Source organism: Erinaceus europaeus, chromosome 14, assembly GCF_950295315.1.
Source record: "Erinaceus europaeus chromosome 14, mEriEur2.1, whole genome shotgun sequence".
NCBI classification, from domain to species: Eukaryota; Metazoa; Chordata; class Mammalia; order Eulipotyphla; family Erinaceidae; genus Erinaceus; species Erinaceus europaeus.
Window position 1 is genome coordinate 1,186,977 of NC_080175.1, and position 21,326 is coordinate 1,208,302.

General features: G+C 58.1%; 1 protein-coding gene across 2 annotated transcripts in view; it reads right to left on the reverse strand.

Moving 5' to 3' along the window:
- Window positions 1–21,326, reverse strand: part of MGMT (O-6-methylguanine-DNA methyltransferase) — a 126,174-nt gene that overhangs the window by 53,845 nt on the left and 51,003 nt on the right. Inside the window, exon 1 of one of the 2 annotated variants that reach the window (XM_060171084.1) lies at window positions 1–259. This exon is cut by the window's left edge and continues 12 nt beyond it. The exons of the other annotated variant lie outside the window; for it this stretch is intronic. Coding sequence (XP_060027067.1) covers window positions 1–68 — 68 coding nt within the window. The 5' untranslated portion in view covers window positions 69–259. Of the gene's footprint in view, window positions 260–21,326 lie in introns of those variants that run through there. 2 annotated transcript variants of the gene reach the window in all.

The window sequence follows — 21,326 nt, forward strand, 5'->3', positions numbered from 1 at the left end:
GCCCCGGGACAGAACCTCTCAAGCCTCTTGCGCCAGTGACAAAGCGCTGGGCCCTGAGACGTCTTCATGGGGCCGGGGTGTCGGGTGCTGACTGGGTCACGACCCGCAGGCTCCGCCTGCCTCTGGCTTCAACCTAATGAGCGTCCCGGGTGCGAGATCCAGGCTGAACCTGTGGGCACGGAGAGCTGGAGGTGGTGTCTGTCTCTGTCTCTGTCGTCTCTGTCTCCCAGAGACCTTTCCCTCCCAGGAGTTCCCTAGCTGCCGAGGTGTGGCCCGCCTCTCCCCCTCTCTCTCCCGCACCCCCTCTCATGTCGAACTAGCTTTCTCTCGGATAAAATCAATCAGTCTCTTTCCTGAGACCCGCCCGGCGCTTGTTCAGCTTCAGAGAGCCTTTGTCTCCCACAGGCAGAGGCCTTGAAGCGCCCCCGCTCCCAGCTGCCCCCGGCCTGCGCTCCAAACTTTCCGCCATGCCGCTTCCATCTCATTTCTCCCGCGAGCGGGCCTCGCCTGTGCACACGGGGAAGTGACAGGATGTCAATCAGTAACAGTGTCCTGGCTGCAGCAGCCAGAGGGCACAGGCGGGGCAGAAGCCTGGCCCCGTCCCCCCGAGACGACGTGGCTGCAGAGAACAGCCGGCTTCAGCCGCCGGGAGCGACCCTTCAGTGTCTCAAATGGCTGCCCTGACAGACCAGGCATCGCGATCCACGCGTCTGCATATTTGGAGGACCGGAGCCCTGCTGTCCCCACGCAGGGCAGGCTGGGAAGGGGCTCTGAGGCTGCTCCCGTCAGCCCTCCTGGGCCTTGGCTGGAGCAGGGACCTCATGGCGCCTGTGGGCGGGCAGGGGACAGGACGCTGGGAACTGCAGGCGGGCAGGAGGGCAGGTGGGCAGGGGGCAGGCCACCAGTAACTGTGGGCGGGCAGGGGGCTGGCAGGTGGGCAGGGGGCAGGCCACCAGTAACTGTGGGCGGGCAGGGGGCTGGCGGGCAGGGGGCAGGCCACCAGTAACTGTGGGCGGGCAGGGGGCTGGCAGGTGGGCAGGGGGCAGGCCACCAGTAACTGTGGGCGGGCAGGGGGCTGGCAGGTGGGCAGGGGGCAGGCCACCAGTAACTGTGGGCGGGCAGGGGGCTGGCAGGTGGGCAGGGGGCAGGCCACCAGTAACTGTGGGCGGGCAGGGGGCTGGCAGGTGGGCAGGGGGCAGGCCACCAGTAACTGTGGGCGGGCAGGGGGCTGGCAGGTGGGCAGGGGGCAGGCCACCAGTAACTGTGGGCGGGCAGGGGGCTGGCAGGTGGGCAGGGGGCAGGCCACCAGTAACTGTGGGCGGGCAGGGGGCTGGTAGGTGGGCAGGGGGCAGGCCACCAGTAACTGCGGGCTGGCAGGGGGCTGGCAGGTGGGCAGGGGACAGGGTGCTGGGAACTACAGGCGGGTAGGTGGGCAGGGGACAGGGTGCTGGGAACTGCAGGTGGGCAGGGGGCAGGCCACCAGTAACTGCGGGCGGGCAGGGGGCTGGCAGGTGGGCAGGGGGCAGGGTGCTGGGAACTGCAGGTGGGCAGGGGGCAGGCCACCAGTAACTGCGGGCGGGCAGGGGGCTGGCAGGTGGGCAGGGGGCAGGGTGATGGGAACTGCAGGCGGGCAGGTGGGCAGGGGGCAGGCCACCAGTAACTGCAGGCGGGCAGGGGGCTGGTAGGTGGGCAGGGGGCAGGCCACCAGTAACTGCGGGCTGGCAGAGGGCTGGCAGGTGGGCAGGGGACAGGGTGCTGGGAACTGTAGGCGGGCAGGTGGGCAGGGGACAGGGTGCTGGGAACTGCAGGCGGGCAGGTGGGCAGGGGACAGGGTGATGGGAACTGCAGGTGGGCAGGGGGCAGGCCACCAGTAACTGCGGGCGGGCAGGGGGCTGGCAGGTGGGCAGGGAGCAGGGTGCTGGGAACTGCAGGCAGGCAGGTGGACAGGGGGCAGGCCACCAGTAACTGCAGGCGGGCAGGGGGGCTGGCAGGTGGGCAGGGGGCAGGCCACCAGTAACTGCGGGCGGGCAGGGGGCGGGCAGGGGGCAGGGTGATGGGAACTGCAGGAGGGCAGGTGGGCAGGGGGCAGGCCACCAGTAAGTGTGGGCGGGCAGGGGGCTGGTAGGTGGGCAGGGGGCAGGCCACCAGTAACTGCGGGCGGGCAGGGGGCTGGCAGGTGGGCAGGGGGCAGGGTGATGGAACTGTAGGCGGGCAGGTGGGCAGGGGGCAGGCCACCAGTAAGTGCGGGCGGACAGGGGGCTGGCAGGTGGGCAGGGGGCAGGGTGCTGGGAACTGCAGGAGGGCAGGTGGTGGGCAGGGGCAGGTCGCTGGGAATTGCGGGCCGGAGGGCAGGGGCAGGCCACCAGAGCCATGAAACCTGGGCTGGGCCTGCTCTGACCGCCTGGCCAGCCCACCTGCTTAGCCGAGGTTGTGAGAATCTTCCAGACTGACGGCTGCCTGTCACCCGGTCAGCACAGGGTTCCCTTCCCCTCTCCGCAAGCCACACACCTAAAGCCTCACGCAGTGTCCCACTCCACACACGGGGCCGTCTGGCCCTCGGGGACCCGGCAAGAAGCACCCAGAGGGCATCGCGGCCCCCGGCCACGCCAGAGCGGCTTCCTTCAGAGAGCTACGCTAACCTGAACTACTGGAGAGAGAAATCATTTAATTTCTCTCCTGCATGTTTGTTATTAAGCTTCGAACATCACTGATTCCGCAGACATACATCATCCACATTTTATGAATCTGGTGCCGAGCACAACTTAAGCAAGAAAGGAAATTACTTTCAACATAAAAATTTGAAATGCAAAGTCTGAAAATTGAATTATGGGTTCATTTAAAATGGTGTCTCGGAGGAATTAAACTGTAAAAATTACCTGCAGTAATTTGGGAACATTCAGACGCTTTAAATGGATTGTTTGCTATGCATGATCTTACACACGGAGAGCCGCTCCCTTACACACTCTATTCATTTGTGGCGGAATATTGAGGTCAAAATCTCTACAGACTGGAGTTCGCGGAGCAAGATGAAATATATTCCCCTGACAGCCAAAGGTGGAGAGTGTAATAAATAAAATATTATGGAGATGTGTTTCTGATATTGTACTGTCACGATCAATTCCCCATTACCTATCTAGATTTTGATATATACTATATTATTTCCCCCAGAAACTCAGTTTATGAAGGAAGAGCCTCCAGTTTACATATAAACGGCTCCATGAGCTGAAGTTCTGAAGGAGATCAAAAGCCGGTGGCGATATTTACGGAATGAAAAGGGCACTTAAATGACAATTAAGTTAGTATGTAAACAGCGCGGAGCAGTTACGTTCCTGCACACACTCGCAGGCTTTATGTAAAAGAACGTTTTTGTCATTTTCACTAAAACACTGCGGAGGGAAATTGAATCAAATGGGCTGCGAGGAAGCTGATGAAATGAACCATTCTGTCGAATCAAAAGCCGTGAGACGGGCTTGTCATCTGTCGGGAAGCACCGAGCAAAGCCACCCAAAGACACTTGTATTCTGCAAGCCGGCAGACGCAAATTAGACTCCATAATGGGAGATGAACGGGGTGCTTCTTGCTTGGATCTGCACAGATTAGTGTTCAAAACAGGCTGTTATCCTCTATTAAGTCAAACAAAGCTGGGGAAGCCCCAGGCTGCTGGGGGTCCTTCTGCCTGCCCGGTCCCACTGGGACCCAACCCCGAGGACCCCCACGGGCCTGGAATGGGACTTCTTAAAAAATATATATGTATTTATTTATTTTCCCATTTGTTGCCCTTGTTGTTTTTCATTGTTGTTGTAGTTATTATTGTTGCTGTTGTTGGATAGGACAGAGAGACATGGAGAGAGGAGGGGAAGACAGAGAGAGGGGAGAGAAAGACAGACACCTGCAGACCTGCTTCACCGCCTGTGAAGTGACCCCCCTGCAGAATGCTTCCGCCGGTCCTTGTGCTTTGCGCCAGGTGCGCTTAACCCACTGTGCTACTGCCCGGCTCCCTTGGAATGGGACTTTTAAAAACACAGGACACACCAGGGTCCCCTCTGCCCCCTCCCCCACACACCTGTTTCCTAGGTCACAGAGTGTCAGCCCTGCACAAGGGTCACACCCACAGCAGGAGTGCTCCCCGTGGGCGCCTCTGGGGAGAGCAGGGCGCTGACAGGGCAGGGCCGCGAGAGCCCCAGGGGCTGAACACTCCTATCCACAGCCCCAGCCAGGAAGCCCCTGGGCAGCTCTGAGTCTCTTCTTGGGGACTGAGGAGGGGGCCGGCCGCGGTGAGGAGGGTCTTGCCTGCTGAGCAGGGCCCAGCAGCTTCTGCACAGGGGCCTCTGGCCAGGCACACAGCCAGGTGACTCTGGGAATCACCCCTGGGTGCCACGAGACCTCCATCTGTTAGCTGCCCACAAGGCCTCAAAATCTCAAAGATGAAAAACGTCAGCCGTGGCGACACGGCTCAGTATGTGGTCTGGGACGTCGAGTCAGTCCCCGGGCGGCTCGTGGGGACGGACCCCTCCCCGGCCCTAAGGATCCCACCTCTGGGTGCAGGGTCCCGACACCCCACCCCAGGCACGCAGTTTGCCAGCTAAAGCCCAGTAAACGCTGCCTTGGAGTTACAACCAAAGACGATTTCTCGTGGTCATTCTGACGCCGTGTTAAAGGCAGGATGTGGCTTCATTACCAAGACTCCTGGTAGTGTCACTGTAGGGAGACGCATCTCATGTGCCAATAAGCCTTGATCTGCTTCTAATGAGGCATTTCAGAGGGCAGGACCTCCAGGGCCCCTCCCGGGCGGGGGGCCGGGCTGGGCGGCCGCCGCGCGCGTCCCGAGAGCCGGGCTTAATGAACAGCCCCTACTCGTCCCCTTCCGCCGTGTCTGTTCCGGCCCAACAAGGCTTCTCATCCTCATTAATACCACTGTTCGTCAGAAGTGGTCCTGCCAGAATTAAGAGCAGAGTGCCTGGGAGGACAGAAGCCTTCATTTGTCTTGTAAATTAAACTCTATTAACCCCACAGACTGCTCCTCCAACATGCTTCCAATATTAGACCGCGCTCATTATGCAGACTCCCTGTTTCCAGAACTACACCAGAGGCAAGAGTGGAGAACTCCAGAATGCTGCTCCAAGAGACCGGAGAATGCTAATGCTCTCATCTGAGGGCAGGAGGGGCGGCCGGGCGCGTACACGGGGTGCCCTCAGAATGTGTGAAGCCAGTGCGGACAAGGCCCCACCAGACGGGGACGCAGCCCTCCTGCTGGCCACACCTGGATGCCAAGAAGAAGCAGCTCCCTCTCCCCCTCCTCCCCCTCCCTCTCTTTCCTTCCCCCTCTCCCTCTCTCCCTCTCTCCCTTCCTCTATTTCTCTCTCCCCCTCTCTCTCCCCCCTCTCTTTTTCTCTCTCTTTTTCTCCCTCTCCCCCTCTTTCTCTCTCTCCCCCTCTCCCTTTCTCTCTCTTCCTCTTTCTCCCTTTTCCCTTCTCTCTCTCCCCCTCTCCCTTTCTCTTTCTCCCTCTCTTTCTCTCTCTCCCCCTCTCCCTTTCTCTTTCTCTCTCTCCCTCTCTCTCTTTCACTCTCTCCCCCTCTCCCTTTCTCTTTCTCCCTCTCTTTCTCTCTCTCCCCCTCTCCCTTTCTCTTTCTCCCTCTCTTTCTCTCTCTCCCCCTCTCCCTTTCTCTTTCTCTCTCTCCCTCTCTCTCTTTCGCTCTCTGCCCCTCTCCCTTTCTCTTTCTCCCTCTCCCCCTCTCTTTCTTTCTCTCTCCCCCTCCCTTTCTCTCTCTCCCTCTCTCTCTCTTTCTCTCTCTCCCCCTCTCCCTCTCCCCCTTTCTCTCTCTCCCCCTCTATCCCATAACCTGCTAGTGCTGGTTCCAGGTGCAGAAGGTCTGAGAGACACTGGAGCCCGCTTTCTGGAGCATTCTGGAGTCCTGTCTCAGTGTCCACCTCACTCCGCTCTAGCGACTGACCGACGGAGGGAACCCTTTCTGGAAAACCTGCAGAAACCGCGCCTTTCTCCGCACACAGCTCAGACCAGTCTGCCAACCTGGACAAACAGTCACAGGGCAGCCTGACCGGGACTGGGCTCTACCCGCTCTCATCCCGGGCAGGGCAGCTGGCAGGCACAGGGCGGCTGCCCCTGGGTTCAATTCCTAGCACCACCAACAGCCAGAGCTGTGCAGGACTTTGGTAGAAAGGAAAGAAAGAAAGAAAGAAAGAAAGAAAGAAAGAAAGAAAGAAAGAAAGAGAGAGAAAGAATAAAGAAAAAAGAAAATGCTGAAGATGATGTGTGTCTCCCTTGAAAGTGATGCAACACAAAATCACATCTGACCTTGGGCAAGAGTCCCAGAGACCTGGCCAGAGAGCACAGTGGTTAAAGGAGACAGCAGAGCCCCACAGGAGAAAACCCCAAAGAACAGTCGTCACAGCGCACAAGGACCCGGGTTCAAGCCCCTGGTCCCCACCTGCAGGGGGAGAGCATTGCGAGTGGTGAAGTAGGGCTGCAGGTGTCTCTCTGTCTCTCTCCCTCTCTATCTCCCTTTTCCCTCTCGATGTCTGGCGGTCTCTATTCAATAAATCAAGATAATTAAAATCAAACAGTAAAAAAAAAAAAAAGAAAACTCCAGCCTGTGAAGCCTTGAAGGCAAATTCCTCCAAAGGGCAAAGCAAGGCCCTCCGAGAAAGAGCAGGGACGCCCCGTGTCCACATCTGGAGACGCCCTGCACAGGGAGGCCCCAGTAAAGGCCTCCATCAGATTCAAGGGCCTAAAGCAGCTTGAGCGCCAGGGTCCGTAACAGTAGATGAGCCGCCACCCAGCGGCTGCCGCCAGGGAAACGCCAGGACTGTTCTCTCTCACCCGCTAGACGTCAGAGCCATTTCCATTTATTAACGGGGTGAGGAGCAGGAACCCGCAATGCCACCCAGGCTCTGGGACTCCAGGAGCTGAGCTGCGGACCTCACACTTGCAAGCCCCCATACTTTGTCCACTGAGCCACCTCAGGCAGCTTAGCGGGTCTTACGTTTATTTTATTTTTAAGTCTTTCTTCTTATATTGCCACACCAACGCTCAGCTCTGGTTTCTGGTCTGGAGACCGAAACAGGGGCCTGGGAGCCTCTTCCTTCCCTCTCTCTTTTGAAATATCTTATTTGGATAGAGACAGGAACTTGAGAGGGAAAGAGCAGACAGAGACACCTGCACTCCTACCTCACTGGTCATGAAGTTTCCCCCTCGCAGGTGGGGTCTGGAGGCTTGAACCCCCGTCCTTCACGTTGTAATGTCTGAGCTCAATCAGAGGTGCCATCACTTGATCCTCTTTGGGGGTCATTTGCCTGATGTGGGCCTTAGCCATAGACTTTGGGGAGGCCCTGAGACCCCCACTTTGAGGAAATCACGGGGAGGAGACAGAGGGACTTTTCAGCTGCCCCCTCTCCACCAGAGTCTCGGGAATCTTTTGCAGGACCACGAGGCCATCTCCCCAGCCCCAGCCCCGGGATATTTTTACGCCGGAGAAAGTTCACCAAGCATGTCCATGACTAAAGCTCATGGGAAGCTATGGATGAGAAGAAACAGCCGTATTCTGGGAAAGGGCACACATGTCACGACTTCAAGAGGTCAAATGCAAACCCACATAGTGACATTCTGAATGCTGTCCCCACCATGAGGAAGAGGACGTCCCCCAGTGCACCAGACACCAGGTGACCTGCAGGCAGGAAGCGCACGGTAGGCAGGGTACTGCCACTAGCAGCCTACGCTAACCCCCGGTGACACAAGAAGGGCTTTCAGAGAGATCAGGACTAGAGCGAGCATTTCAGAGGATCAGGTCACACACGTCACACCTGTAGACACCTGGGTGACAGGTGCAAGTGGAGACTAAGTGGCTGAGGGGGTCGGTGAGAGGACCCACAATGTGCGGCGGGACCCATCGAATGCGCATTTCAAACCAGACTTCCGCATAACAAAAAGAAAAGAAAACAAAACACTCTGGGAGCCAGGTGGTGGCGCACCTGGTCGAGGGCACATGTCACGATGAACGAGGACCCTGGTGCGAGTCCCTGGTCCCCACCTGCAGGGGGGAAGTTTGCGAGCGCTTCAGGAATGCAGCTGTCTCTCTCCCTCTCTATCTCCCCCCTTCCCTCTCAACTTCTGGCTGCTTCTATCCAATAAATAAATAAAGATACTGAAAAAAGAAAAAAAAGCAAAACAACCTGTAACACAGTATTGGAAGAAACTAAATACCCCCCCCTTCTTCCATTATAATAATATAGATTTTGACTCCACAAATGATCTACAGAACCAATGAAATCTCAATCCAATTTCATCTGGTTTAAATTATTGACCAGCTGACTATACGGCTCGCAAAGAAATTCATAGGAGTGAGACCACCACGAGGCCAAGAGAACAAGGCCCACACAGGGGCTCGCGGCTGGTGGCGGGTGGGTGGGTGCTCCTTGTAGGCTGGAGCTGACGCGGCAGCGACCGGGATGAGGAGGCTCTGGGCAGAGACACAGTCAAACAGAAGGGAGAGTGTAGGGACAGACTCCCAGGCCAAACACCGGAGTACAGGGGTCAGAAAAAGCAAATTAACCGCACAGCAAGATGCCCCTACAAAGCTGCAGAGCGGAGACATCTACAGATCCAGGCAGCAAATGCTGAGAAGGAAAAGGGCTCTTCTCCTCTCTCGCTACACCCGACAGCAGCCTATCCCAAGGTGGGCATTTCTGCTCCAGATGCAGAAACGCCACAGCAGGTCCCTGAGAGCAAACGGGAGCGCTGTGCCAGCTTTCTCGGGAACAACCAGGGATGGAAACCCAAAAAGCTCTGCAGACACTTCAAAGGGCAAACGGTGCTGTTCATCGAATGGACCGCTACCGGAGAATGATTCTGCCTCCAAGCAGTACCAATGAATCTTACACAAGTCAAGAGAAGCGAGACAAAAACAAAAACAAAACCAAAATCCAGACACAAAAGGCCCCACATGACCCTCAGGCAGGATATCAGAAATGACACGGCTGAACGCGACTCCATCAATCAAGTGGGTGTAATTGACAAGTATAGATTACTTCACCCAACAGCAGAAAATGCACTATTTTCAAGTGCACATGGCGCATTCACCAAGAAAGGCCATTTCAGAAAAGGCGAAACACAACAAAACCAGTGAGGAAGGTGAGTCACCGCAGGATTACAGCTCTGCTCTCAAAGAACAATGCAGTTCAGCTACAAATCCGTCATGAAAAAGCTGGAAAGCTCAACTAGACGGAGATTAAACAATACACTTCTAAGTCACAAATGAGTTAAAACCACGATAAATGTAAATTATTTTGAACGCAACGTAAAAGAAAACACAGCTTACCACAAATTGTGGGGTGCAGTGACAGCAGTCCTTTGAGGGGCATTTATAGCATGAAATCTAAACATCAAAAATAAAATAAAAGAAGAAACAATGACGTATGAATCATCTGGATAAAATAAAACCAATGCGACTGCGGGAATGTTAATAATCAGAATCGCAGTCAGTGAAACTGAAAATGAGAAATAAAAAAAACCACAACATCACAAAATCAAAAGCTTGCTCGACTCATCAAGAAAATCAGTGGACTTTAAGTTAAACTAAAGATGAGAGACACAGAGAGAGAGCAAGCAGGTTATTTCTCTCACAGATGAACGAGGGCGGCACTGCAACGGCCCCCAGGGGTAATGAAGGGTGAACAGTAACAAACTTGATACCCACAGATTCGATAACTCAGACGTAATAGACCAGCTCCATCTGCCAGGGCTCACAGCAGACAGAGATGCTCTAAGTGAGCCTGTGTCTAATAACCCAGTCAGTAGACACTCTTCCCGCACGGACAGCGTCGGGATGGAGGGTTCACTGGTGAGTTCTTGCAAATATTTGAGGAAGAAATCACAACAGAAATGCATAATCTCGGGCCGGATGGTGGCACGCCTGTTACAGTGCACAAGGACCCGGGTTTGAGTCCCCAGTCCCCACCTGCAGGGGGAAAGCTTTGTGAGTGGTGAAGCAGGGCTGCAGGTCTCTCTCTCTCTGACCACCTTCCCCCTTGATTTCTGGAAGTCTCTACTCAATAAATAAATAAATAAATAAAGATAATTAAAACATGTAAAACGTCTTATTGTGTGTAGTGTTCCAACCAGAGAAGAGAGAGGGCTAAGTGTGCTGTGCAGTGAGGCCTAGGACATGTGCAGTGGGACAGTCCTGCAAACCTGCTTCATTGCTTTCACAGCAACCTGAGGAGTCTGGCCTGGGGGCCAGACCGCACGCAGCCCCCGTGGCCCCCACGGGCAGCCCAACACAGCCGAGTGGCTCCGAGAGTTTCTGCTCACTGCTGTCCTGAAAATCGCAGCCCCACCGTCCACGTTGGGAGACAGAGTCTGGGTGCCGGCTGGGCCCCTGACCGCACGCTGCTCACTGTTGACACTGATGTCAGGCTTAAAGCGTTCTGTCTGCAGCGCTGCTTCCTACGCCACACAGGTCTGGACAGGGACCCGCCACAGAGCCGCCTAGTCACCGGGTCATGTCCTCGCCTCCACACTGAGGAGTTGGGCTTGGGGGCACGAGGCTTGGGTGGGGACCTACAGCTCTCTGCTCCCAGAGTAAGAGGGCCGTCTCCCATCGCAGCTGGAGCAGGCGAAGGAGGAGGGGAGTCACCCACTGACCCCAGCCCAGGTAAGTAGTGGCATCGGGGGCGGGGCGGGAACCAAGAGCTGAGTGTGAGGGAGGCACCGCCTCGTTCTTGGGTCCCGGAGGGCGGGCCTGTGCCCACCGCGCGGTCCCTACAGTCATGTCACCGGGAGGAAGGCGGGCATGCCACCGCCCAGCATGGCCCTGCACAAGGAGGGACCTGGTGAGGCAGCCTGGAGAGAGAGGAGCCGGCAGCTGTGGCTGCTGCCCAGCCCCTGCTTCCCCGAGCCCCAGGGTGAGAGGCCGTTCTGATCCACTGCCGGCAGGTGTGGCCTTGTGTGGGACATATCGCCTTGCTGGCCAGCCCGTTACAAGGGCAGGGAGAGGCTGTGCCGACAAGACCCCCCCCCCCCAGCTGAGGGGCTTCCTGAGTGATGTGGTCACTTTTGAAAATGCTCTTGGAATGCTAATAAAAAAATAACATGATTGGAAATTAAGCATCTCGCATGATAATGGCATTGTACACAATGTCGGGGGGCTGGGCAGTGGCTCACCCTGTTAGGCGCACGTTGTGCTAAGCGCAAGGATCCTGTGTTCGAGCCTCTTGGATCTCTACCTGCAGTGGGGGAAGCTTCACAAGCAGTGAAGCAGGTTTGCAGAGCCTACCTTTCCCTCCCTCCTCTCTCAATTTCTCTCCGTCCTGTCAAATGAAATGGAAATATTGGCCACCAGGAGCGGTGGATCTGTAGTGCTGGCACCAAGCCCCAGCAAGAACCTGGAGGCAACAAATTAATAAATAAATACCGAATAACGATTAACGTCTGATTAGATGCAGCAGAAGAAAAAGGAGTGAGCCTGAGTTCTTCCTTAGGGGAAGTATGCAGAATGAAGGGTAACAGAGAGAAGGAGTCAGAGAGAGGCCAAGTTCTGGGGAGCTGTGGAACAGGGAAGTCCAGCTGTGGAGCTGGGGATTCTGAGATCATCTGGGGAAACCGAGGCGACACACGGTCAGTTCTGATGCAAACTATGAGTGCACAGGTGCGAATTATTCAAAGAAACGGGCTCACACCCCACCCGGGCCAGCGCTCCGTCCAGGCTGGCTCAGGTTACTAACATCCCGGGGCACCCTCGCTCTGTCCCGCTCTGGGCTCGGGGCCCCGGCACGCCACCGCACCCCCCCGTGTTCCCCCCAAAGTGACACGCCGGCCACCAAGCTTTGGGTGCATCTTAAAACACCAGCCACAAGTTCACCTTCAAGGGCAGGGAAGCACCAGGGAGATGAAGTCGTCTGAGGTGTCCCCTCTGAAGCAGCCCTGGCAGGCGGCGGGGTTCAAAGGCAGGGCCGAGGGGGCCGCACCCCCAGCCAGGAGAAGCTCAAAGCCGCCTCCCGGCGTGAGCCAGGGCAGCTGCATTGATGTTGCCGGGGTCCAGCCCTCAAACCGCCCTTCAGAGGTGTCTGCAGGCAGCGGGCCCTCAGCCGAAGATCAAAGGCCGCCGGAGCGGGGTGGCCGGGCCTTTCATGTGGACGCCAGACACCTGTAGCTGAGGACGGACGTGGGCGGCGCGGGGAGAATGCCAGATCAGGGAGGGCCGAGTGGGGGCACCGAGTCCACCCGCTCAGTACCAGCTACCGCTGAGACGTGAACAGCTCCGAGAGGGAACGGGCCCTTCCAGACGCACCTTGCCTGCTCCCAGGCCCCTGCTGCTTGCCTCCCGGAGAATGCCGCCCCATCGCTGGAGAGCAGACTGGGCCCTGAGCTGGCCGGGGGGCGTCCGTCCTGTTCCCGAGAGTCCAAGGGAAATGCCATGCCTGTCCTGGCCGGGGCGGGTCTGCGAAGGCACAGCCTTGACCAAGAAGCTGACATCAGCCACACCGAACAGGTGATGTGGCCACACAGGGGCTGGTGACTATCCTTGGGCTCCGCTGGGGGGTCCCCATGCTTCACGGGGGGTGCTCCAGCCATAGCCCAGCATCCAGCCTGTGACAGCTGAGGACAGACACCAGGGTTCGAGCTCACAAGGGCCAAACACTGACTCCAGTGCTGTGGGGACTCTCTCTCTCTGCCTCCAGGGTTATCTCTGGGGCTTGGTGCCTGCACTATGAATCTACCGCTCCTGGAGGCCATTTCTCCCTTTTTTATTGGACAGGAGAGAGAGAAATTGAGAGAGAAGGGGGAGATAGGGAGGGGGAGAGACAGAGAGACACCTGCAGCTCTGCTTCACCGCCTGTGAAGCTTCCCCCCCTGCAGGTGGGGAGCCGGGGCTCGAACCTGGGACCTTGCTCACTGCAATGTGAGCGCTCAACCAGGCAGGCCACCACCTGGCCCGCTGTGGGGCCCCTCCTCCCCCCTTCTTTCTCTTACGCCCTCTCTCAAATAAAATGGAGAGCAATATCCCGGCACCAGCAAACAGATCCAACACTAGGAACATTTGCCAGTCCAGACTTTATCTGGAAACCACACAACTTTGATAAGGGGCTGTTAACATGAAGACACCCATGGGTCTTCTTAACAAAAACACTGTGGGGAAGGTGGGGCAGGGAGGACGCGGCTTGCGGAATAGTTCCGGCTCTGAGCTCTGAGCCTGAGGCGGGCAGGAACACCCCCCAGCAAGGGCCACGCTTCCCGCTGCTCCTGGGTACGGCCTGGCCCCACCCCACCCTCCTTCCTGGGGTCCTGCCAGATGATGCCACGGCGCTTCCGTCGGGAAGCTTGCCACCCGCCGTTCAGCCCACACGCCCTGCTGGTACCACCTCACCTCGCCCCCTCAGCCACCACACGGGTGACACCACGCCCTGCCTGGGTCCTGTTCCTGTCCCTCTCTGCCTTCCCTGAGCCCAGGCCCCCACAAGTCCACGGGTGACTCTGGGAGGGGAACATCCTTCCAGGAGCCTCTGTGGTCACCCAGCCCCTCCCATGGCGCACACAGATCTCTTTAGATGGGTGTGTTGGGTTCCTGAGGATCTATCCCCAGGAGAGGAATTGCAGGGTCACTGGGCAGCTCCACTTCTCGCCTTCTGAGAGTCTCCAGACTGCTCTCCACAGGGGCTGGACCCGCTGACATTCCCACCAGCAGGGCAGGAGGCTCCTTTGTCTCCACAGCCTCTCCAGTTTTTGTTGTTACTGAGCTTTTTGGTGTGTGACACTCTCACAGGGGTGAACCAGAATCTCATTGCTGTCCAGAAAGATCTGTGTGCACCTGTGTTCATAGCAGCACAATGTGTAATAGCCAAAACCTGGAAGCAACCCAGGTTTCCAACCACAGATGAGTGGCTGAGCAAGTTGTGGTCTAGATACACAGTGGAATACTACTCAGCTATTAAAAATGGTGACTTCACTGTTTTCAGCCCATCTTGGATGGACCTTGAAAACTTCATGTTAAGTGAAATAAGTCAGAAACAGAAGGATGACTATGGGATGGTCTCACTCATGGACAAAAGTGGAGAAATCAGAACAGAAGGGGAGACACCAAGCAGAATGTGGACTGGGTTTGGTGTCTGGCACCAAAGTCAAGGACTCTGTGGTGGTGGTGGTGGGGGGGACTTTCTTGTCCTGGTGCTGATGGTGGAGGAGGATCTGGGCTGGGGGTGAGTGTTTTGCAGAAAAGTGAGAAATGTTACACATGGACCAGCAGCTGTATTGACTGTAAGCCAATAAAAATTACAAGATACAGAAGCCTACACCCCCAAGCACAGGGCAGAGGACAGAGTGAACCCTGCTAGCTTGGCACAAGCAGTGGCGGACACTGTGGTGGGGGACAGGCCTGTGCTGAGACGCACCTGCCCTCCCTCCCTCCCCCCCCCCACAGGAGAGGCAAGGGGAAGGTGGTCTTCAGGACAGCACAGCCAGCAGACCCGCTGGCCACACAGCCCGGGACAGCGGGCATACGGGGCAACAAAGCCCCAAGCTAGGGGAGGCAGCCAGCCACGGCTCCCCGTTTTAGAAGCGCCGCTGCCCACAGGCTCCCGGCCCCTGGACGCCAGCCCCGGTCGGGAGGGGCCCTGCGCAGGCCCGGTGTCAATCCAAAGGCAGGATCCGGCGGAGCACCCCTGACCCCGACCCCCAGCCTGTCCGGGGCTCCCACTCAGGCAACATGACTGTCTGTCACCACTGACAGGCCTAGTCCAGTCACCCTCCACTGCTCATGGGCGGCGTGGGGTCAGGGCCAAGTGGGCGGGTAGCAGAGAGGACGCTCAGGCTGAGATGACAGACAGCCTGTGGGGCCGCCAGAGGACGGGAGGGCCGCCTCGGGGACAGGCTGGCCCAGCGGGGAGGCCACAGGGGGACACGGGGATGCTGGCCACCCGCCTGACCCCCATGTGAGGGCTGAGACTCCAGAGACACAGTCCCCCCAGAACCCCTACAGACCCAACTCCTGACCCGGCCCATGAGGGGCACGTACAGCCTGCAGTGACATGAGGACACCAGCTAAGGGTCACAACGCAGCCCTGAGGGGACACTTCCTCCACAGGGACACCCACGCAGGACAGACAGGACGCGGGACGGTGGGGGCACCAAGCCGGGGGCCAGAGCAGCACCTGGCCGGCTGCCTGCAGCTGGGCTTTGCAGGCTTCCAGCAAGGAGACAGGGCTCGGCTCCCTCGGGCAGGTCCCACGTCCCTGGAGCTTGGCCTCAACTCTGTCGTCTGGGCTGAAAGCTGGCCCAGGACTGGGCAGTGGCACACCTGGTAAAACACACATATTCCTGTGTACATGGACCCGGGTTCAAGTCCTTGCTCCCCACTTGCAGGGGGAAAGCTTCATGAGTGGTGACGCAGGGCTGTAGGTGCCTCTCCCCCCTCTCAATTTCTCTGTCCTGCCAAATAAAATTGAAAGAAAATAAAAAAGGAGAAGTGGCCACTAGGAGTAGCAGTGGAGCCCATGGAGGGTGGGCAGGGCTGTGGGGTGTCTCCTCTCTCAGCACCCTGCACAGCACCCAGGGAGCCCCATGGAGGGTGGGCAGGGCTGTGGGGTGTCTCCTCTCTCAGCACCAGGCACAGCACCCAGGGAGCCCATGGAGGGTGGGCAGGGCTGTGGGGTCTCTCCTCCCTCAGCACCCTGCACAGCACCCAGGGAGCCCCATGGAGGGTGGGCAGGGCTGTGGGGTGTCTCCTCTCTCAGCACCAGGCACAGCACCCAGGAGCCCATGGAGGGTGGGCAGGGCTGTGGGGTGTCTCCTCTCTCAGCACCAGGCACAGCACCCAGGGAGCCCATGGAGGGTGGGCAGGGCTGTGGGGTCTCTCCTCTCTCAGCACCAGGCACAGCACCCAGGGAGACCATGGAGGGTAGGCAGGGCTGTGGGGTCTCTCCTCTCTCAGCACCCTGCACAGCACCCAGGGAGACCATGGAGGGTAGGCAGGGCTGTGGGGTCTCTCCTCTCTCAGCACCAGGCACAGCACCCAGGGAGCCCATGGAGGGTGGGCAGGGCTGTGGGGTCTCTCCTCTCTCAGCACTCTGCACAGCACCCAGGGAGCCCCATGGAGGGTGGGCAGGGCTGTGGGGTGTCTCCTCTCTCATCACCAGGCACAGCACCCAGGGAGCCCATGGAGGGTGGGCAGGGCTGTGGGGTCTCTCCTCTCTCAGCACCAGGCACAGCACCCAGGGAGCCCATGGAGGGTGGGCAGGGCTGTGGGGTGTCTCCTCTCTCATCACCAGGCACAGCACCCAGGGAGCCCATGGAGGGTGGGCAGGCTGTGGGGTCTCTCCTCTCTCAGCACCAGGCACAGCACCCAGGGAGCCCATGGAGGGTGGGCAGGGCTGTGGGGTGTCTCCTCTCTCAGCACCAGGCACAGCACCCAGGGAGCCCATGGAGGGTGGGCAGGGCTGTGGGGTCTCTCCTCTCTCAGCACCAGGCACAGCACCCAGGGAGCCCATGGAGGGTGGGCAGGGCTGTGGGGTGTCTCCTCTCTCAGCACCAGGCACAGCACCCAGGGAGCCCATGGAGGGTGGGCAGGGCTGTGGGGTGTCTCCTCTCTCAGCACCCTGCACAGCACCCAGGGAGCCCATGGAGGGTGGGCAGGGCTGTGGGGTCTCTCCTCTCTCAGCACCAGGCACAGCACCCAGGGAGCCCATGGAGGGTGGGCAGGGCTGTGGGGTGTCTCCTCTCTCAGCACCCTGCACAGCACCCAGGGAGCCCATGGAGGGTGGGCAGGGCTGTGGGGTCTCTCCTCTCTCAGCACCATGCACAGCACCCAGGGAGCCCATGGAGGGTGGGCAGGGCTGTGGGGTCTCTCCTCTCTCAGCACCAGGCACAGCACCCAGGGAGCCCATGGAGGGTGGGCAGGGCTGTGGGGTCTCTCCTCTCTCAGCACCAGGAACAGCACCCAGGGAGCCCATGGAGGGTGGGCAGGGCTGTGGGGTCTCTCCATTTCCTTCCTCCTTCTGTCTATCTCTCTGCATATCTGAATTAAAAGAAAACTGAATCAGCCTGAGGGCAGTGGAGTCAAGCATGTGCAAAGCCTCTTCGGTACAGATAAGTCATCATAGCAAAACTGTAACATCAAAGGAAGACACTCACACTCCATGCCTGCCACACAGCCAGAAGGGCCCTCCTTGTCCTCCTGATTCCTTGGGGGAAGAAGCATATCACCAAGGCGGCAGGGCAGGCATCGGCCGCTCAGAGGCTAGAGAGCCAAGAATGTACAAAACCGCGAGGAGTTCGCGCCCCTTGGCTCGGAGCCCCACCTTGGCGGTCGGTCGTGAGGTAAGAGGCCGCAGGCGACTCCCCAGCCCCTCCACAGAGCACAGACCCTCAGCCCGAGCGATGTTCTTGATTTAGCAGGAATTCGATTGGCTCACGGAGAGGGGTCCTGCAGCCACTCTCTGGAGGAGGGGGTCCGAGTGGGAAGGGGAGCCCTGGCCCCTGACACCGTGCGGGGGCCCTCGGGGGTCCCTGCCTCCCACCCGCCACCCCCCAGCTCCGCCATGGCTGGCGTCAGAGCCCCACGCAGACTCCGCTCCGGGCTAAACATCTTGGTGTGTATACAGCCGTGAATCCAACAGCCTCTTTAACATCTGAGAACGAATTACTGACAAGTCATTCTTTGCTCCGTATCGCCGGCCGACGGGGCACGCCTGTTTTTTTCTATTATAAACATGTGCTCGGGCGCGGTGCCCCGGCCCCCGCTCTCTGATACAAGATTCATAAAGGCTGTCAGAAGCCGCGGGTTTCCCTTTTGTTTTATGAGGTCAGGCAATATTACATGCGCTGATATATTCCATTTTCCCAGCTGAAAAGCCGCTCAGTGGAGCCCGACAGGTTGAGGGAGTCCACGGCCTCACATGTGGGGGGCGGTGCGCGGCCAGGTGGCCCACCCGAGTCCCCCTCTGCTCCTGTCCACTGGCAACAGTAAATTAAACTGTCAAAAACGGAATTGTCCTGTCCTCAGCAGAGCCTCAGCTTTGCAAGTCCGGCACCGTCACTCCGCTTCTGATTCTGCATTTCCCACACCTGTGATTTCACCAGGAGCCTGCAGGACCAGGGCGGGGCCGTGCGGGCCGCCTCCCGCACCCCATGGACGGAGACTTCACCTTCTGTTCCCCACACGGGAGTGCGTCAAAGATCGGGGCGATGTGTGATAGACACGAGCAGGGCGCTGGCTGTGCGGCCTCCCTTCACCCCGTAGCTGGTGGGAGAGCCGGCGTGTTTTCACTGGGTGCCTGGAGGAGAGAGAGGCCACACACCAGCCACTCAGATGGCCCGCCGGCTCCCGCTCCAGGTGAAAAGTCCTCACTGGGCAGCGACAGTTGGGGCCGAGCCTGATCTTCAAAAAAAATAATGAAAACGTGGGACGAGGGGCCGGGAGGTGGCACACCTGCTTAAGCACAGAAAGAATAAATGCGGGGCCCATGCAAGGACCTGGCTTTGAGCTCCTGGCTCCCCACCTGCAGGGAGGACACATCTCAAATGCTGAAGCAGGTCTGCATGTCTCTCCCTCTCCCTCTCCCTCTCCCTCTCCCTCTCTCTCTCTCTCTCTCTCCCTTTCCCTTCTCTCTCAATTCCTCTCTGTACTATCCAATAAAATGGGGAAATGGCCGCCAGGATTCATGGCGCCAGCACTAAGCCTCAGCGATAACCCTGGGGGCAAAAAAAAAAACCCAAAATTTGTGGGCTGCAGAGACAGGAACTAAAACCACACTGACACCCAGGGGACCTGCCCCTGAAGGCGGAGGCGGCCGGGAAGGCCCCTTGGATCTGAGGTCTCAGCCCAAAGAAAGGGACTTGGCTCATGCCACTCCTAGCTTTTCCCCCTTCCGAAACTAAGCGCCACCACCTTCTTCTGGGGACATCGGTGTGACTCCCCATTCAAGATGTCCTGTGACCTTTCCTCACTACGTCTGTCCGGGCTGCGTGTCCAGGAAGCTGAACAGAAGGCAAACATTGCTCTGCCTCCCGCTCCTCCCCCAAGGGGGGCACTGTCCCCGGAACCGGTGTCCCCGCCGGACGTCCTCACGGCTCCTCAGTCCCCAGCCGCAGACCGAGGTGCAGGCGAGACAAGGCCTCTCAGTCCACAGCTTCACACAGCCAGGGTGACTCCATCTTCCCCTTTATTAATTCTCGCTTAATATCACTTTAAATTGCTGCCATTATTATCCTCGAGGAGAAGCAAGATTCTGTGTAATTAGTCTGTATTAAGCCCTTTTTATTTATAAGGCGCCGAACAAACAAACCCACTTTAATTACCTGGGCTCCTCAATATTGATCTGCACATCAAAATTTAATATGACTTTATTTCGCATTTCCATAGGCCCCGACTTGCAGCGCGTCCCAGCTGTAACAATTCCACAGGCACAAGTGGCTTTGCATTCGGAGCATGTCTGCCAGGCCCCGGGAGCCCAGCCGCTCAGGCAGGTGGAGGCGAGACGCGCAGGGCCTCCCGCTCCCCTCCCCGCCAGCTCCCTCCGAGGGCAGGAGGAACCGCCAATTACCAAAAGGGACAAGAGTCACGGAAGGTGGGGGCCGTCCCTCCCCGCCCGTGTTCCGGCCCTCTCGGTACACGGTGTCAACGACATACAGCGTCCCGGGTCGCCAGGCGGGAGCGTGCGGCCGGCGGGAGGACGGCGTCTAATCCCAGGCGCGGCCGGCCTCATTGTCCCCGTTTAACTTGCCGTGGCTCCTCGCACCTCCACCACGGCGCGGGGCGGTAATCTCCGCCTCACATGCCATCATTACTTATGTCAAGCCTCTTGAGCTGTCATGAATACTCAGTTGTTTTACTCGAGCGGAGGAAATTAGCGACGGGCCCCCAGAGTTTTGGGTGCTTAACACAGAAGCACTCAGCGGCCCCTGAAAATCCCCCAACAAATCCTTGTTTAGTGCCACGTGGAGATAAGGGCTTTGCAGCAGCAAGGCTGCATAAATAACTCATGTCCCTCTTTATTTGTAAATGTCACCAAAAAAAAAAAAAGAAGAAGAAGAAGAAGAAAGAAAGAAAGACAGGTGCTGTGTTCCTGCACGTTTCTTCCCCAGATGCCCTGGAAACGGGGTCGTGCTGCAGGGCACATGCCAGTTGAGCGAGTCACTCCTCAGGACAAAGAGAAGGCCCGATGCCCCCACATGCCTGAGCAGGACCCTCAGTGCTGTTTGCCGGGGGGCCTGGGGAGGGGGCCGTTTTAAAACAGAGATGAACTTCTCCACACCAAGAGAGTTGGCTGTGGTCCCAGTGGCCGGGCCCTCAGCGTCTAGCCCAGTGTCGCCTGCAGGCTCTTTGCTGGTGCCTTGCGCCGGGCAGGGGACTGGCGGGGGGTCGTGCTGTCTGTTGATTCTGTCTCCACAGCAGAGGAAGCCTGCGCTGTGACTAGCCTGCCCCCTCCTCACTCACATCTGGGTGTTTTTTGTTTTTTTTTTCCGCAGAATCATTGTGTTGTTGAAAAAAAAATAATAAAGACCAAACTCCACCAAGTGTAGCATAAATTCTTTCGCTTTCTTTCTCCTTCCTTCCTTCCCTCCTTTTCTTTCTAACGGTAGCATAAGTTTACAATATGTTTGAAACAGAGTTTAAATAAGGAGTAGAAAATAGGTCTAAATGGGGCTGGGGTACTACTCCCCCACCCACTCTCACTCCCTCAGGCCTCCCTCCTGGCCCTGCTACAGACGTTTCATTTTGTGGCCAGAAGCATCTGGGACAGAAAGTCTGCATCCTGGATCTGCCCATGTTTCCATCAGGAAGAGGGGGGCAGCTGAGACCACACGGCCCAGGGCTGGGCTCCGAGGGTGAAGGTCCAAGAGGGACAGTGTGGGCTGGGGACCCCTTTCCCTGAGCCCCCTGGGGCCACCTTCATTCACGGAGCTGGGGGCAAAGAACACGTCTCTGCATCCTCTCTCAGCAGGAGAGACACTTGGAAAACCCAGAAGGCTGTGGGCTGTGGCTGAGGACTTGGGGTGCCCTCCTCTCGACCCAGAGACCCTGCATATGGGCCTTCCATCTCCCACCCCCCAGCCCGGAGCCCCTGGGAGTCATGTCGCTCATTCCCCCCAGGACCCCCCAGGACCCCACCCCCCAGTGAAGCTAGTTTTGAAAAATGGCTTCTGACAGCTCATAAAACTTGTATGAAGGGACCACGGGGGGCATCCCACCCGCCACGGACGGACCACGGGCCGCCCCCCGGAGGCCGAGCACATTAACCGCCCGCCTGCAAGGTTCTCTAAGTGGAGTCTCCGGGAGCCCAGGAGGACGCACCGTCACCCAACTGTCACCGTCCACTG